Below are 18,688 nucleotides of genomic sequence, written 5' to 3' on the forward strand. Positions count from 1 at the left end.
ACTAAAGTAATATTAAAAACATAATCGTTTCAGGCAACACACACGCAGTGATAAACACACACAATGCTAAATATGATAAATTTAAGAAGTTTCTTTCCCGCATGCGATACAAGTCATTGACATCAAAATAATAGTCAATTCCGGCTGATATTTTGACAACATTTTATCTGTAAAAGCAACTAAGATGTGTAGGTTAAAAACCTCGTAAAATTTCGTGTTTTTATTATTAATTCCGATAACGGGCTATGTATAGTAAGAATAAGTCCTTCCTGCCGCTTATGATAAGGTAAGAAAGACTCTTTCTCGAAAAATCTTTAGCGATCTTATATTTATAAGTTTTTTAAAGAAGAATACGGAATATTACACGCAACAATGCATAATTATGTTGTAAATAATTTTGGAAACGAGATATCCGTTAATATTATGACAATTAAAGATGGTTGAAAGAACTTTTGAATGAAGTTTCTAGAGATAAAATTGTTGTCCGAAATACTAGATTGAATTAATTAGTCACTGATGTAAATTTTCCGCGTATTTCGCTTGGGGAATTTTCAAACATCAGTTATTATTGTATTTCGGTATAATTTTGTGAGTTGACTAAAACAGATGTTGTTTTATTTAGTTATCTAAATTACTTAGTAATGTCCTAATAGTGTAATAACTATAACTACCTATCGTGGGCAATTTTCGTAATTACATATTTAGGGAAAATTGTCACAATACTCATGTGGTTCTTTTTATAGCGCCGTACAGTTCGATAATGTCATCATCATTAACCATTATAAATTAATGAACACTTAGTTCAACTTGTGATTAAAAACGTTTTAAGGAAACGGATATATTTGAGAGTTCTGAAAATCTCAAAGATGCATCATCAAGGCCGTCATCAAGGTTTAGCGAAAAAAGTTCGTCTTAAGTCTGATTTTTTTTTTACCCTATTGCTAACGGAAGGGGGGGGCAATAAATAGTCCCCGAAATTTGTCCTCATGATTGAAAAAAAATCTTGGCAATGGGGGGTTGGGGTTTGGGCCCCAAAATCATTCCAAAATCCCCGGTACCCATACCCAACAATGAGACAATATTGATTGACAACGCGGATTGAGGTAAGCTTAATCCTTATTTATTTACAGGGGTTTTTAAACTTGACATTATATCTGATATTTGTCCGCGATAAAAAACAACTTTATTTACTAAAGCAAAGTTTAAACATTGCAAAACCTTAAGAAATACAAAGTTTGCATCGCAATTTTACCACGCGTGTTATAACGACCTGACGACAAGCGTGGCAGAGCGATCACCACACTGGTCTGACGCGCAGGGACCCGGATTGGATCCCCGGTCAGACAGATACCTTTTTTTTTTTGGTGACGAAGGGGAAACCTTCAAAAGGTACCCGACGCCATGGGAGTGACGCCGGGTTATGTGGGATTTTTACCGCACTAAAACCCCCCCGGTGGCCGTCCTCAACGTTTGTTGGAGAACTCCGGGATGTCCAACGGAACACAACCGAAGTCCTCCTAACGCGATGCCCATCTATTGGGCTGTGAGAGGAGCGTAAATTGCTCCCTGGAGGGAGCAATTTACGCTCCTCTCACATCCCCTGGTGATTACAGGGATATGCGACCACACAAAACCGCTGTCCTTCTCGGGGTCGCTTGCTTGACGGTTTGAGCTCCCACTCTTGCCGCCCGCAACCCCGGAAGCCCCTTTTAGTCGCCTCTTACGACAGGCAGGGGATACCGTAACCCTATTCTGGTCCCGGAAGTACAGGGACAAAAAAAAATGAACTTAGATTTCTGTTCTGGGTCTGGGTGTTTGTGTATTCGTCTATGTATGTTTGCATTGCACCCACGACATAAAGAATCTCTAGTGTGGGACTGCTAGTATCAAAAGCGTTATTAATATATTATAAAACCGTCGATAAAAAATAATTGCGCAATCCATTATATTTTTAAATTTCAATTGAATAATGTTATTGTAAGAAGCTGCTCTATTATCATCATGTAATGATAGCGTTATGTGTACTTGTTTTATCATTAATGATATTAACTTATTAATCTCTAAAGTAACTCTACAAAGTGAGATTGAAACTGTAAAATTTTATTCACAGCTATTTTCAAACACTCACATATTTTCAAACACGTAGCATTTCAAAAACTTTAGTACAAATTAAGTGATTCATAATAAAATAAATAATTATTTGTCTTAACGTTGAAGGAACTATCAAGGTTAAGGGTTCATTTTCATGTAGAGAAAGATAAATTATTCTATAGTAGTATATAGTAGATATCTTTACTTATATTATAAAGAGGAAAACTTTGTTTGTTTGTTTGATTGTAATGAATAGGCTCAAAAACTACTGGACCGATTTTAAAAATTCTTTCACCATTCAAAAGGTACATTGTCCACGAGTAACATAGGCTATATTTTATATGTAATATATTTGATAAATAGATTTTGACGCGGTACAAAGTTTGCCGGGTCAGCTAGTAGTGGTATATAGTAGATAAATTATTCTATATGTATTGAAGTATTTATATTTACCGTAGCACAGTCGCACAGACACAGGTCATGCCCAAATATTTTATAGAAACATATGATTTTGTCTGCCACGGCTCGTGTTTGACACGTTCAATGCCTGTAAATATTAACAGGGCCTAAGAGTTGTCGATCGTGTCCCCGCGATGCTTAGAGTCCAAAGAGTTACAAAGAGTCAAAGACAACGTGGAGATTTTTTTTATTAAAATAAAATTCTTTCAGTGTAATTCATTGTCAAAATCAAAATTTTGGTTAACTCTGGAGACTTTTGAACTTCTGAACGTGGAGTAGGTACTATTGACCCAGAGATCTTATTCTGAGTAAATCAGTCCCTAGTGCAGCACACTAATGATGATCTCAGATCGGTGTTAAGATATCTCAATAAAGATATCTCGTGTGCTACAAATTTCTACAGAAGACAATCAGCTACTACGAGGCCCTAATTGATAGTTCAGTTTAAGACAGTGGTTTTCAAAGTAGGCCGCGACCCCCTGGTTCTCATAACCTCTATAAATAGATCTGGGGATCATGAATCCAGAGAAACAAGAAAAAAACATTATAATGATTATTAATTGTGTTAAATAACGTAATCAATCTAAAATGTGTCTATTTTAGATTTTATTTATTACATACGACTCCTTGTTATAAAAATTATAAAATTTGCACGGATTTTATTTTATTATTTGCAACATAAAAATAGATTAGAAAGAATGGAGGGTTATTTATAACCCAGAATCAGACTTATTTCGTCACTAAGGAGATCGTGCCTGAAAAAGCTTATTTTAAGAAAATTAACCTAACTAGTTCGTTTAGAAAAAAAAACGTTACAACAAAAGTACTAGATTATTCCAAGCAGAGTTCTATGACTAAAAGACAAACGAGCTTGTAGTCGAATGGCTTACTATGACGAGACGATAAAACATAGTACCTATGTTATCGTGCAAGGACAAGGTTGAACAAGTCCATTAAATGATAATACGTAGTATGGCGAATTGGCATACAATTGACAAACAGCAATTTGTACTTAACCTTGTTGCTTCTTTGTTTATAATTCCTTTTTTTAAAATAGGAATTGCAGACGAGCATGCATTCCACCTGATGGTAAGTAGCTACTACCGCCCATTGACACGTAATCAACCCCAGATAAGATTAGTTTCCTACCTGGGGTAGATCACAGACGCGCCGCTACCCTTGAGGACTAAGCTGGAATGCAGCGTTTATCACTACTGTTATGAGGTAGAAATAGGTGTGGCGGTAGTGCCGCCGGATTCGAACCCCATAAGGTTCTACTACCTTCACTTGTTACTACTATGATAATAATTCCAGATTGTAATACAATCCGCGTGCTTGTGAAGACCTGGACTACCCCCAATTCAGTCATGATGATCCTATAGTCAAATTTAGTCAAAAAACGGCTTAAAAGCGACCTGTCTAAGAGCATTTCTTAACGCGTCATATTTAAGGTTTATTTCTTGTATCTGGATAAACGTGCTTACAAACTCTGTAGCTTTGCTCCCGATGGTCACCCATCCAAGGTGCATCATTTATGTTACAATGACAATAGAAATTATTTTATGATTGATCTGTTAGCTATACTTGTATATAACTTTGTTAGTTAGTTGTTGCAAATAAATGTAGGAATTTCATACAAATATATCTCTTGATTGACTTGAGAATCAAGCAAGATGGTAGAACTTTTTAATAGCTATGAAAAAACTCAATGGAATAACTGAGTTATTTTTATGAGTCAAATACATTATGCCTGGTGTTAATGACAGACCCAGGAGATGATTTTTATGTCCACACTAAGTGTAGACGTACAACATTGTAAGCTCTTAATTTCACTACTTTGTATTGGGTGAAGATCACAACACTTACATTAGGTAATTAATTTTAATGGAGAATGGATTCTGGGTTACACATAAGAGGCCAAAGAATTAACACATCTTAAATGAGAGATCGTTACAGTTACGTTACCATAAAGTCAGATGTGAATATCGTTGTAAAACCAAGTTAAATTAAATTACTTGTAAAAATAACTATATAGGGGCTCAACCCTACTATTCCACCCTCAACCAAAGGCATGTACCTGCCTCCATCCATGTCCTTTTAAAAGGACCTTTTTTCATCGACATTCGTCTTATCGAAGACGGCATGCTTATATTTCGTCCTATAACTCGATTTTTTTCGATTTATTGCTATTTGGGGCGACAAATTCTTTAATAAAGCCATCTACAATAAATATCCTTGTCTGATTGAAGCCCCTATTAATCAGAAATCTTAGATAGTACAGGCTGCTCCCACATTACAAAGCCAGTTGAAGCTATTTTTTTTTTTTTTATAATATAAGAATAGCAGACGAGCATGCAGTCCACCTGATGTGGCTACTGCCGCCCATGGACATCTGTAATCAACCCCAGATAGGATTAGATATTCCTACCTGAGGTCGGCCACAGATGCGCCGCTACCCCTGAGGACTAAGCTGGAACGCCTCGGAAAAGTCTGTCTCCCTTACCACACCCTTCAAACCGGAACACAGCAGCGCCTAACACTGCTGTTATTAGGTAGAAATAGGTGTGGCGGTGGTGCCGCCGGAGTTGAACCACAAAGGGTTCTACCACCTTTAAACATATCAACATATTTATTTAGTATCAACATATTTATGGTAATATAATTAAAGTGGCGTATTACAATCACAAGGTAGGATATTAAATTATCGTTGGCTCGTATGACTACCGCACGATACTCTTCCGCGTATATCGAGGCCGGTTCAAGCGGGTCTTCGCCAACTTAATTGATTGCAATCCTTATTGTACTGTAGGGTTGGCGTCTGATACTTTTTCTGGCACTTCCTGGTTCAAGGTAGAAGACCTCTTTTCATCTCAATTGCCTTCTATCAGAACAATAATAGCCAGTTTCGGTCTCACATTACGAAAATTAAGAATTCAAGAAAAGTTTAAACCCTAAACGTGCAACTCCACTTTTTCGAATTTATTTGTCTATAACAAATAAATTACCAGTTGCTTTAATTATATATAACATCGTGAGAAACTACAAGCGTAAGATATTTTCATATTGTTCTCAAATTGTGATCTACTAATCGACATTTGAGCAGAATTGAGTACTAAAGCCCAAATCTATCTCATTCTAAATGCCGCGCCAACCAATGGGACAATTATGTACAACGATAGGGAAGCCATTATTGCACACTAAAGTGTCAAAATTTAAAACTGGTAAAACTGTTTCTGATGGACACCACAACTATTTCTTCCCTGTAATAACAATATTTGTAAATTGTGATCTGGTTTAAGAATTGTGGTAAGAGAAATATATAAAAGAGGCATCCCAAGTCATCGGAGATCCTCAACCTTCCGATATATCTATTTTTAAAACGATGTTGTTATTTACGTTCATGTCATATGTCGTCCAGTGTAATAAGAGCCCAGAATAATAAATAATATAGTCATAAAAACACGTATTTATATTAACTTACTTATAATGACAATTTAATAATACTAAAAACAAATATATTTTTCTGTATGAATCCTAAAATCTTTATCAACATATTTTTATTTCTTTATCATTTTTCTAGTAAATACTTTCTAATTTTATTTTCGTGAATTTTTCCGTGAAGGTTCCGTGAACTTTCCTATATGTTTTTCCTAAATTTGAATAAATTAGTGAAGTTCCTGATTTAATGATACAAAAAATATCCAAAAATAAATCAAACGCTATGGCCCATACAAATTTTACTTCAAAAACGTTGTCGCGCGTATTATTTCTTTCTTTTCTTAACTTTTTTCAAGTTCAAAGTCCGGTGTATTGAGCTTTTGTGTATTGAACTTTATAAATGGCAGCCCTAACTGAAGTCCGCAGACGGCCATTCAAATTTATTTGTACCGGCTAAGCCCCGCTACTTCGTTCACGAATACCTTAATTTATCAAACTTGTTTTTACGCGAATTTTCGAAGCCCTTAAGTTTTTTCTTCTTTGTGTTATTAACTAAATGTGTTTATTACGAGCGCTTCCTGGCAAATATTATTCATAACAGTAATATCATCACGTAATGTGTTGATTTCAACTTTTACAGTTTCCCATGCTGCGACCAGCGATTAAACCGATAGATAAATTCTTAAAATGTTCTTTATTTTACCACGCTTTTATTAGCTTGGGTTGTATCTATGTATGTGTGTATGTAACGGAATCTTTGAACTCGATTTTTACGCACTTTGAACGATCCGATTAATTTAAAATTTTGAACAATTATCAAGAGCCGATGACAATACACGATTTTAATAATTTGATCACATTCTCCTCATCAGGATTGTTAGGAATCAGGATTAACGATTTTCCTTGTGCGATTTTAGCACGTTCTTTTTAGTTTTTAAACTATAATTATTTTATACTAAATGCAATACCCACTCAAATAGTATAAAACCATACGAAAGAAGTTTAATAAAAACGACTACTGAGCCGAGTAGACATTGTAATGCCACACAAAACAAATACATTTCAACATAGCGACACCTATCATCGCCACAATCAATCGTCCAAGCTGGAACAAACCACACACATTCATAAATTTTCATTGAAATCGGTTGATCTGTTTTAAAGATCAGCGTGTGTAAGACATTGACACGTAATACTTATATTATGGTTAATTGAAAATAAAACATTCGTTTTCAGGCAATCCACTAAGCCGAAGTAAAACAAAGTGTAATAAATAAGAAGCAGAGTTTTGTCGTCCGTTCTATTTAAGACGAATGATTCCCAAAATACTTTCATGTGGAAAGCGCACGTAATGTGACGTAGAGAGCTGTCTGAGGCGGATTTGCAATAAGAATTGATTATTCGCCGCATCGCACGTAGCTATAGCTGCTTCCCTGCAGAAAGGCGGCTCTGGCCCGCCACGATGCTCGTTTTGCCTCCCGAAGGCCGCCCGGTTCGGTCGTCTCGCCACATCGGATATGTGTCACTATAACACTACACATACGGCTGCTTCCCTTCGTATAACCTTCAGGCCAGACGGGGACGCGCCATTAAAATAAGACGACACTCTAATTTATTTCACGGAGCGAACATTATTCACGCCTTTTTCATCGGTCGCATTCTTGTACAATGTTAATTAATGTGCCTCCAAAATATTAGAGCGATCGGAGATCGGAACTTATCTCTGATAATTCTATTTACGTCCCAAGCTTTTAGCTGAAACGTGTATCACAGACTAGATGATTATCTAATTCTCTATGATGGCTGAGCTAAACTGGTTAGATGGATATACGCAGCTTGTTACTGATTATGCAAATTTTATGAGAGGGCAATTGCACTGCTTATAAAATTGGTACCAAAATAAGCAAATAATAAACCTTGTTTGTCCTTGAGAAGGGTTCAAGGCGAGCCGTATGATGCGTAGTCGCCGCCACGAAATTTCGTATCAAGAAGGTTTACGACTGGTTTGCCAATCCATTATCATACTAATGGGGTAGTTTTGTCAACTAACCAGTTACTACAACCGTCAAAATACAACTGACAAAAACAAAACACCTTGGTTGATAATGAACTAATTTAGTATGCGATTCTGCCTCAATGTAATTTATTAAGGTTTTGGATAACACATACATTAGAGACGCGATTTGTTTTCATGACGTCATACAAGACACGGACTTATTTATCGCACGAGTCCCTTAGTAGGTATATAAAAATATTTCAGGACGTTAGGTGTTTCTCACCTGCTGCTATGTTTCAAATCCGAACAATATTTTTCTTTTCCTAACTAGGTACTTAGGTCCGTTAAATACATAATTAAATACCTACAAATGACTATTAACATTCTTAATATATAAATCTTTTAGAAATTTGTATTGTTAGTGTTTGTTCTTTTTTATCGAGGCTTCATGACTCCTTACGACCCCTTGTAGACTTTGCGATCCCAGGGGGTCGTGACCTTGATTGTGGTTTGAAAAACACTGGCCTATGAGCATGACGGAATTGTAAATAGTGTCATCAAACCTTTAAATAAATATGATAATCCTATCATCAGCAGGTCGAGTTGTCGCATAAACTTTGTTATTTTCATTCAGTATTTGTTTACTAAAGTTTCTACGAATCTATTTTCCCTCTAATTTTATACGAATACAATTATTTCATTTATTTACAGACACGCTAATTTGACCTTTTATAAAATAGTAGAGAATAATCGATGATTCATCATTCCCTTGTGATCTGTATCTGTGGGACCAAAAGTTTATATCCTGTGTTTGTCCGTGACACAGATAACATATGTGCCAAAGCTTATAAAAAAGGATGAGTAGTGAATACAGATCGTCAAACAAATACACAAACTTGTTTATCTACAGTCATAATCAGGATATTTGTAACTCGATGACAAAGCTAAAAGTTTTATTATTCCACAATCCCGTCTATAGAGTGAACGTATTGTAAAACCAGTCCCTTAGCCGTGGGGTAGGACACCGCATAATACCCTCTGCAGAGGTCAAGTCTTAAAATTAACGGTCAGATGAACCCGGGCCGGAAGATCGCCGACCGATTTTGCTCCATTTTTATTAAAACTATCTTAAGCGTAACCTTATATGAAACAATAGATTCACGCGATATTTTTGGACATACACGGGGTGTAAAAATGTATACAGAGTTGCAGAGATTTTGTAACTAAAAATAATTAAATTGTAAGTCTACTTTTGATAATAGTAGCGTAAAACGAAGGATAGAAATTTAAATAGAGCAAGCGGCTTCTTGAAGGCTAACGCCGTGACAAATTTATCTATTATTATTATAATTATTATTTATTTTTCCTGGAATAAAAGGTATGTCGACCACACCCGAAAACACTTAATCATCGCATTGAAATTTAAAACACTTAAGATTTCAATTATTATGTAGCATTAGCAGAAGATGAGGTAGCGAATGAGCATGCAGTCCACCTAAAACTAAAAGCTCACTGAAACTTATGAAGGTTTTATGATAAGCTAATGAGCATGTAGTCTGCAGTGTATAGTTGCTAGTAGGATTAGAGACTGGCCACAGACGCGTTATATCCCTGAAGACTAAGTTCGAACGCCTTTTTTTGTTATCGAGGGGGAAACCTTCGAAAGGTACCACGTGCCGTGGGAGCGACACAGGGATATGTGGGATTCTTACCGCACTAAAACCCCCCGGTGGCCGACCTCGGCGTTGCCAAGAGGACTCCGGGATCTCCAACGGAACGCAACCGGGCTCCGCCTAGGTGAGCTTCAGGACTCGCCACACCGTCTGGTATTTACGACGGTATGCGGCCACACACACCGCCGTCCTTCCCGGAGTCGCTTGCCGGACGGCACGACCTCCCAATCTTGCCGCCCGTAACCCCGGAAGCCCCCTTTTAGTCGCCTCTTACGACAGGCAGGGGATACCGTAGCCCTATTCTAGTCCCGGGACTACAAGGACAAAGTTCGAAAGCCTAGGATAAGTAAGTCTCCCTTACTTACCAGAACACAGTGCTTAATTAACAATACTGTTATAACACAGAAATAGGTGTGGCAGAAGTTCTTCCGGCGCCGAACCACAAAAAGTTCTATCATCTTCAAATAAAGCAAAATACATAAGTGTAACATAAAATAGGAGTACTCTTATAGAGGCTCAATAACTTTGTCTACAAAAAACAACTACCAACACAAAATATTTTTAAACAACTTAGTTTTGGGGTCTTTAGAACCGACTTCAAGGAAGAGTTATATGAGATTGGTTTGGTTTTCGTGCTGTAGTATTCTTAAGACAAAAGATGTCTTGGTCACTTGTTAGGGATATACTCGTATCTTGCATATTAATATATCATCATAAATACTCGTGGTAGATACTAAGATAGAAAAATAAGTAATATCTCTGCTCTCTGGGGTCAAAGATTAATTAGTTGTTTTTTAGAACTGCCGTGCACGCTCGCCACAAATTAAAAACTAATGGAATATAAAACACAACTTTTTAACTTTTTATACAACGAATAAATAACATTTAATGGAATCAATGAAAGATACCTTTTAAATCGATAAATGATATTCTTGGTCTAATTGGACGCGTTCTTTAAATAAATCACTGATATGCTCGTTTTTCTCTTTTAGATATAAATATAATCTTACATTGGTATCTACATATCAGGGCTTCGCAAAGTGGGTTTAGAGCACCTCTAGGGGTACATCAATTAGTAGGGGGTATACGACAAAATTTACGTAACGATGCCTATTTAGCTATACCTGAAATTGAGCAGATTGTTCTTAAAGTCGACTTAATTCGCGCTAAAAAACATGCCTGCTTATCATATTAATTAATACCATATGCTTCTTTTTCAATGAATATAATATAATCTTTTTACAGCCTGTAACCAGTTAAAAAGTTTGCCGTTGCTTTTGAAAATCTCGTAGGGGTACGTACTGCTATAAGTTTGAGAATCTCTGCCACATATCATTGCCAAATGACATATGTTTTGGCCAGGCAACAGCCTCAGGTATGTGAACTCATTAGTTGCATAGTGAAATTATCTTATTGCTATTTTTAATTAAAATAGGTATGGCGCACAATAAACAAGATATTAAATAGTAAATATTATTATGATAGGGCTAATTATTCACATGATAAGTAATTATAACTAAACCTATTTTTTTTTTCAAATACGAGTATTTAATTGATTTAATTTAATCAATTTTTCGAGGAAAAAATGATGACTCTACATCATAGTTACTCATTTTATCGGCCAATTTTTTTAAATTAAATGTCAGTAAAAATAACACAACGCAACATTTATCGACTTTTGGTAGAGCAATTATATCTACTTGTTGAAGTTTATTTTAAACTACAACTAAAGCCTAAAATTCCAGTTTCATATTGTTATCGATTGTGACATTTAAGTCTTCAGTCTAAAAAGTTTATTGAAAAAGTAATTAAAATAAACTTCGTCGTTTTCAGATCATAAATAGAACTTACACATGGTAATGTAGCCTACCTACGTAGTGCTATAATTTCTACGCCTTGTTATCAAAGGTTTCCACCAGGATCGGATTGCACAAATGCAATCTCATTGCACAGACAGCAGTAATACGAGAATGTTTTATTATAGAGCTTACACGCGCGGCGCCGCTGCGTGCGACTTTGCACTAGGTTTTTACGAGTTTTAAATGAATATTAGACTTCTTGGAGGCAAACATATATTGCGTAACATCCTGCAAATTCCTTCATCTTTATGTGGAAGTCTTAAATTGATACAATAGTTAGTTTAAGCTCCATTAGAGAGATCATGTTTAAGTATAATTCTAAGAATATGAGCTGAGAAATTGTAGTTTAAATAATAAGGCAGATACACAAACGAGGAGCTCCAACTTAGTCCTCAGGAGGTTCGGTGAGAGCAACATATCTGTGGCTAACCTCAGGTAGGACTCTTATCCTGTCTGGGATTGATTACAAATGTCTATGGGTGACATTTATCACTCACCATCATGTGGACTGCATGCTCTATTCCTACTACTATAATAATAAACATAATTTGAAATAAAAGAGACACGTTTAAATTTTATTTGTAACTAGCTGAACCGGCAAACTTTGTACCGCTTCAAAATCTATTTATCAAATATATTTCATATAAAATATAGTCTATGTTACTCGTGGATAATGTAGCTTTCGAGTGGTGAAAGAATTTTTAAAATCGGTCCAGTAGTTTTTGAGCCTATTCACTACAATCAAACAAACAAACAAAGTTTTCCTCTTTATAATATTAGTATCGATATACCTACTTATAAACAATTATGGCACACGTTACGACACAACTGCTAATATAATATATTTATGACTAACTAAGCTATTTCATATGTCCGTATACGAATAATATATTACAGGGCGTACCCCTCGAAAGCACGTTTTCGTGAACATGTCATTGCAAAGATAAGCATCTCGATAAGAACGAGGGGATCTATATTAGGGGACTCGGGCCCTATTTCGCAGTAACCCGCTGTAAACAGTGTAGACTAACTTTTATAAAATTGAAGGAACAAATGAGCAAATGAGAATTGAAGTAACAAGATGATTTACTTGATGGCAAATATTTACTGCCGTCCATCGACATATCGCTTCTTTGCAAGAATAATGGCACAGCTCAAAATTAATTTTTCTGTTAAAAATACAACTTTATCCCAAATATTTCCTATTTTAATGTGTGCTAACAGTACTGTGATTATACAAATACTACAAATACTACTACTTTTAATTGTATTTATCAGTATTTTAATTCTCATTTAAATAAAAGATTTCGAAACAAAAACATTCTTTAATTTTAAACTGGCTCTCCTGGAAAATAACCTTTTACTTGTGCCATTATTCTTGCAAAGAAGCGATATGTATCTTAATCCTTATAGATCAGGTCTCCTATCTGAAATCGATCAGTGATCAGATGTGTTGCCAATCTTAAAAGAAAGAAGAGAAGAAAGTAAGTCGTCTAATTATGTAAGATAGCCGGCACCCTTCATCAAAACGAAAGAACTTAAGCTTCACGCTAAAATAGCTGTGGCGGTTGTACCTACAGTCAAACTGCAGTTTCTACCACCGTTTTAATCAAGCGATTCGAACCGATTATTACAACAACTCACTAGATGCGCCGAGCTCTAATCTATTACTTAATCACAAGCAATCAATACGCTTAAACGACCAACAGATCAGCATCGCTAAATTATTCTTAATTATATAGAGCAAAAAATTAACCTTGAATCAGGCAAAAGTAAGTGACCGTTTGAATATTAATAAATCGCGATGAGTGAGCAAATACTGAATATTCAACGTTACGGTTAAGTAGTCGCACGCATTCGGTTCTCTAGTACGTTGCACGGAACTTGATGCACTATGTACACGTAACAAAACTACGAAATCATTCAAAATGTTTTTACCTTATAATCGTTTGATTTATTTTCTATTTATACGAATCGCGGTATTGAGAATATTTTCGATTAAGTACTTGAAATTACGTTTAAGAATAACGTACACGTAACAAAACTACGAAATCATTCAAAATGTTTTTACCTTTTAATCGTTTGATTTATTTTCTATTTATACGAATCGCGGTATTGAGAATATTTTCGATTAAGTACTTGAAATTACGTTTAAGAATAACGTACACGGTAACAAAACTACGAAATCATTCAAAATGTTTTTACCTTATAATCGTTTGATTTATTTTCTATTTATACGAATCGCGGTATTGAGAATATTTTCGATTAAGTACTTGAAATTACGTTTAAGAATAACGTACACGTAACAAAACTACAAAACCATTCAAAATGTATTCACTTTATGATCGTTTGGTTTATTTTCTATTTATACGAATCGCGGTATTGAGAATATTTTCGATTAAGTACATAACGCTTGAAGAATAACATACACGTAATAATAATACAAAACCATTAAAAATGTTTTCACTTCATGATCGTTTGGTTTATTTCCTATTTATACGAATCGCGGTGTTGAGAATATTTTCGATTAAGTACTTGAAATTACGTTTAAGAATAACGTACACGTAACAAAACTACGAAATCATTCAAAATGTTTTTACTTTATAATCGTTTGGTTTATTTTCTGTTTATACGAATCGTGGTATTGAGAATATTTTCGATTAAGTACTTGAAATTACGTTTAAGAATAACGTACACGTAACAAAACTACAAAACCATTCAAATGTATTCACTTTATGATCGTTTGGTTTATTTCCTATTTATACGAATCGCAGTATTGAGAATATTTTGGATTAAGTACATAACGCTTGAAGAATAACGTACACGTAACAAAACTACAAAACCATTCAAAATGTTTTCACTTTATGATCGTTTGATTTATTTTCTATTTATACGAATCGCAGTATTGAGAATATTTTGGATTAAGTACATAACGCTTGAAGAATAACGTACACGTAACAAAACTACAAAACCATTCAAAATGTTTTCACTTTATGATCGTTTGGTTTATTTTCTATTTATACGAATCGCAGTATTGAAAATATTTTGATTAAGTACTTAAAATGGCGTTTTGAAGAATAACTGGAAACTCTTAAGTAACTTTTGATAACTTGATAACTGAGAAATGTCAATGTAAGAAAAAGTCGAAAGAATGAAGGTCATTATTTAAATAGAGAAAATGTTTAATTTAATCTTAAAATAACCCGTTCAATGGGAATATGTACATATACATAAAATTAACTTAGGGAGAGACACAGGCATGCTATTTAATAAAAGACGTGTATCATCGTAGATGGAATATATACCTTTGCTGGACAACACTGTCCTTTCAACAAACAACTAATATTACACTGGATGGTCTGAATGAGGATTAGTGAAGATAACAAGAGCTGACCCGACAATCATAAGCATTTGGGCCGGCCTAAAGCCCCCCGATAACGTTTAATGATCGTTACTTAGTAATAACAACAGTTTTTATGTCATAAAAATAGTAAACGAGCGAAGTCCGCCTGATGTTAAGTGTCTCCCGCCCATTGATATCTATAATCAATCCCAGATAGTATTGGAGTCCTGCCCCTGAGGAATTAAGTTGTAATACCCCGTATCTCTCCATTACCACACCCTTTCAAATTATGTCCTAATGTTGAAACTATTAAATATGACAACTTTGAATCATGCTAGAACTGGTATTCGACCGGGAAATACCACTGCCACGCCTATTTCTAGCGTGGAGTTCTTTTTTGTGGAAGGATATGGATGCCGGATAACTTCTATATGAAGAATATAGTCCTCAGGATTAGCAAAGCATCTCTGCTTGGTTTCTGCATAGATTTGTAAAGATACTTCGCCGCCTTGAAATTGAATGAAGCCACAAACGGCTTATTAGTAAGTTCTTTTTTTGAATTCTTGATAAATAAAAATATTTTTAGAGAAAATTTAGAAAAATAACTAATACTGCGTAATTTACATAATAAATAAATAATTATTTCAAATATTTTAAGGACATTTTAGCACGGAGACGTGGCAAAACTTTTTTTACGCAACTATTTCAATTCTCAAAATTGGGTACATTTTCTTGTTAGGAGTGTGTAATCTTTACTGATCTATGGGTTTCAGGTAAAACCTTTGTATAAATTTCTGTATCTCTATATAGATTTACTTTCATATGTCTATGAGTGGCAATAACTACTTTTCGTCAGGACAGAATCCTCCTTTATTGCTCTATTCATATAAAAAAAATTAAATCCACTGCAAGGATACACTCTTTTTGGAAATACGCCAACGCCATCCCAAATGTCTATCTGTATTGTCACTATTGCCATTACAAAAGTCGTAAATGGGCATATAATTTAAAGTTAGTCCTCTTTCATGTATTTTATGTCTGTAAATAATGAAAGAGCAATTCATAACTTAGTATAATCAAATCGAAACAATCTCATTCTTGGTAATTGCCATAATGTTATCACTTCATGGTTCATACTATTTTTAACCGCAACCCGGAAGTCTATTTTCATATCTATGAAAGCTTAATTATGTAGTCAATTTGTGAATGACGACAAAACGTATAAATAGAAAAACATTTGAACCATAAATCCACAAAATAGGACATCCGTTCACACGTTAAGTTCGCACATGTGAAAATTTTCATGGTCACAAACTATTTAATAAACAAAAACAATGGTTACAATAACTAGTAGTATTGGTCTAACATTAATTGACGATTACAATGTATAAATGTAGGGTAAGACTGATCTATCGATGCAAAGGTCAGGTGTAGAACAATTGCCGTATTCGCAGGAAGTTGTGAACTTTAAAGAAAACTCTTCAACCATAACTGAAGCCACGGATGACTTGTTTTCGAAAATTTGCTTAATTATGACCACATGACATAATGGTTTCATATCCTGATCCAAAAATACTATGCTACTATTAAAATATTATGTTTTAACGTAAAAATAATCTTTAAATGATTTAATAACGTTTTTGCAAGGGATGAAGCAAAAACATTAATTTATTTACTCGTATTGGATGAAGCAACTTAGAATTACCAGTTATTATGAACCTCATTACTTTGTAATTATTATCCGGCAACCTAGAAATTAACCACGAGTAATTTCTTTAAGCTTACATATTTCTAATTTTCTTGTGTCTACAGTTTACTATAGATATTAAGTACTCACTTATAATAAGCAGGTTTTATTAATGATAAAATAAATTAAGTAACAAATTATTTCTAAAATTATTTATCAAAACAATTTTCAAATCAATTATCAAACTGCAAGTAATTTCAGTTTCGAACTTACCCAAAAGCTTTCCACGTAGTGAGAAAAGAGGAAAACTCCCGGAAGAGACATCGTGACCAATTAGAGTTCACTGGAAGACTGTCAGATTGTACACGTCGGTCTTTTTATTTATACACTTTTTGTTTACTAACATCACATAGGAATTTGTTTAACTATCGATAGCGTAAGTACCGCTCACGGGAGCCGGCGGTGAGGGTCTCGTCGTAAACGTATAGCGACTGAGGAGCGGCCGGCTCAGTGCGCCCCTATATACCTACAACTTGCTTTAGCCTGAACGCTTGATTTCACGCTCTATATCCACGAATTAATAACTATGGATCTTGGATACCAATCGAGCACCAGCCTGCATCGCAAGACACACGTGACTGAGAATCACTGTGCCCGACTTTCTTCTGGTGATATGGTGTCATAATTGTGATTGACCCATTATTTAAAGGGCCTGCTTGGGCAAAATTGAACGAATTAGTTCAAGGCTGAGTAACGTCTGCCGGAATATTAGTGAGATATGCCATGTCTAGGTCAATTAGTTGTTCAGTTAATTGACGGATCATTATTCACTATTTTTCATACCAGTTGGTCTGGTTAACCCAAAAAAGTAAGAAAAATAGAATTTTTGAATGTATACTTCCTTTAGTCCATTTGAGAAAACAGATCAGTGATTTTTTTGCGTAAAAAACGTAACACATTTTTTTTAGCGGGGGACAAAGTTGCATACTCCGATATTCCACATAATTTATGAAAAATAGAAAATTCTAGGAGTTAATAATCTTTTATTTGTGCATATGTCACACTTTTGAACGCATATTTACGCGTTTTGATAGTACATGTGAATCATATAATCCAATGTAGAGTTATTATCACTTATCAAGATCAGAATTTTATCCAAATAATGAAACATAATGATGACATGTCAAATCTATGTAACACGTGGTTCAGAAAAACTCCGAGAATGTTATTTTATTTTTTACATACATAAGTACTTTATGTTTATAAAAATACTTTTAATTGGCGATTAAAGATATTTAGTATGACAATGAAACCATCCATTCAAACAAATTGATAACAGAGTCGACGTGATTGATATCAGTATTTGTTATAAATATAACTTATTATACTTACAATTCTTTTATTACTGTTACATAAATAAATTGCGTAATCATTTTATAAGTTACAATGTATATTACATCGTTGGGGTCCGCACCCAAAGGGTAAAAACGGAACTCCATTACTAAGCATTCGCCATCCGTACCTTTTTTTTTTGTTTTCGAGGGGGAAACCTTCAAAAGGTACCCGACGACGTGGAAGCGACGCCGGGTTATGTGGGATTTTTACCGCAGAAACTCCGGGATCTCCAATGGAACACAACCGGAGTCCTCCTAGCGCGATGCCCCGGTCGGGCTCTGCCCTGGGAGGAGCACTTTTCGCTGGACCCGCACATCTGGTGTTTACGACGGCATGCGACCACACATGCCGCCGTCCTTCTCGGGGTTGCTCTCCGGACGGTTTGAGCTTCCACTCTTGCCGCCGGCAACCCCGGAAGCCCCCTTTTAGTCGCCTCTTACGACAGGCAGGGGATGCTGTAGCCCTATTCTAGTCCCGGAACTACAGGGACATCGCCATCCGTACCTACGTCTGTCGCAGGACTCTATCTCGAATTGAACCGTAATAGCGTAACACGCGATTTTTTTACACAGTAGGTATGCACTGTGGCCGCTATGACAAATAACTCGACATTTTTTGTTTTATCTAATGAACCGTAACTGGTAACAGTTTAAATTTTCACAGTGCATTAACTTCTATGGCTGCTATAATAACAAATACTAAAAATAAAAAATAAATGAAAATTTGGTGGTACGGATACCTCCGAAC

At 35.3% G+C, this 18,688-nt stretch overlaps 1 protein-coding gene across 1 annotated transcript in view; it reads right to left on the minus strand.

The window, feature by feature from the left end:
* shd (cytochrome P450 family 24 subfamily A member shade) overlaps window positions 1-17,255 on the minus strand; it is a 79,328-nt gene extending 62,073 nt beyond the window's left edge. Inside the window, exon 1 of the mRNA XM_073077274.1 lies at window positions 16,820-17,255. Coding sequence (XP_072933375.1) covers window positions 16,820-16,870 — 51 coding nt within the window. The 5' untranslated portion in view covers window positions 16,871-17,255. The remainder of the gene's footprint in view (window positions 1-16,819) is intronic.
* Between the last annotated feature and the right edge of the window lie 1,433 nt (window positions 17,256-18,688).

This window comes from Epargyreus clarus, unplaced genomic scaffold, assembly GCF_041222505.1.
Source record: "Epargyreus clarus isolate Ecla_fem2 unplaced genomic scaffold, WU_Ecla_fem_2.2 ptg000010l, whole genome shotgun sequence".
NCBI classification, from domain to species: domain Eukaryota; kingdom Metazoa; phylum Arthropoda; class Insecta; order Lepidoptera; family Hesperiidae; genus Epargyreus; species Epargyreus clarus.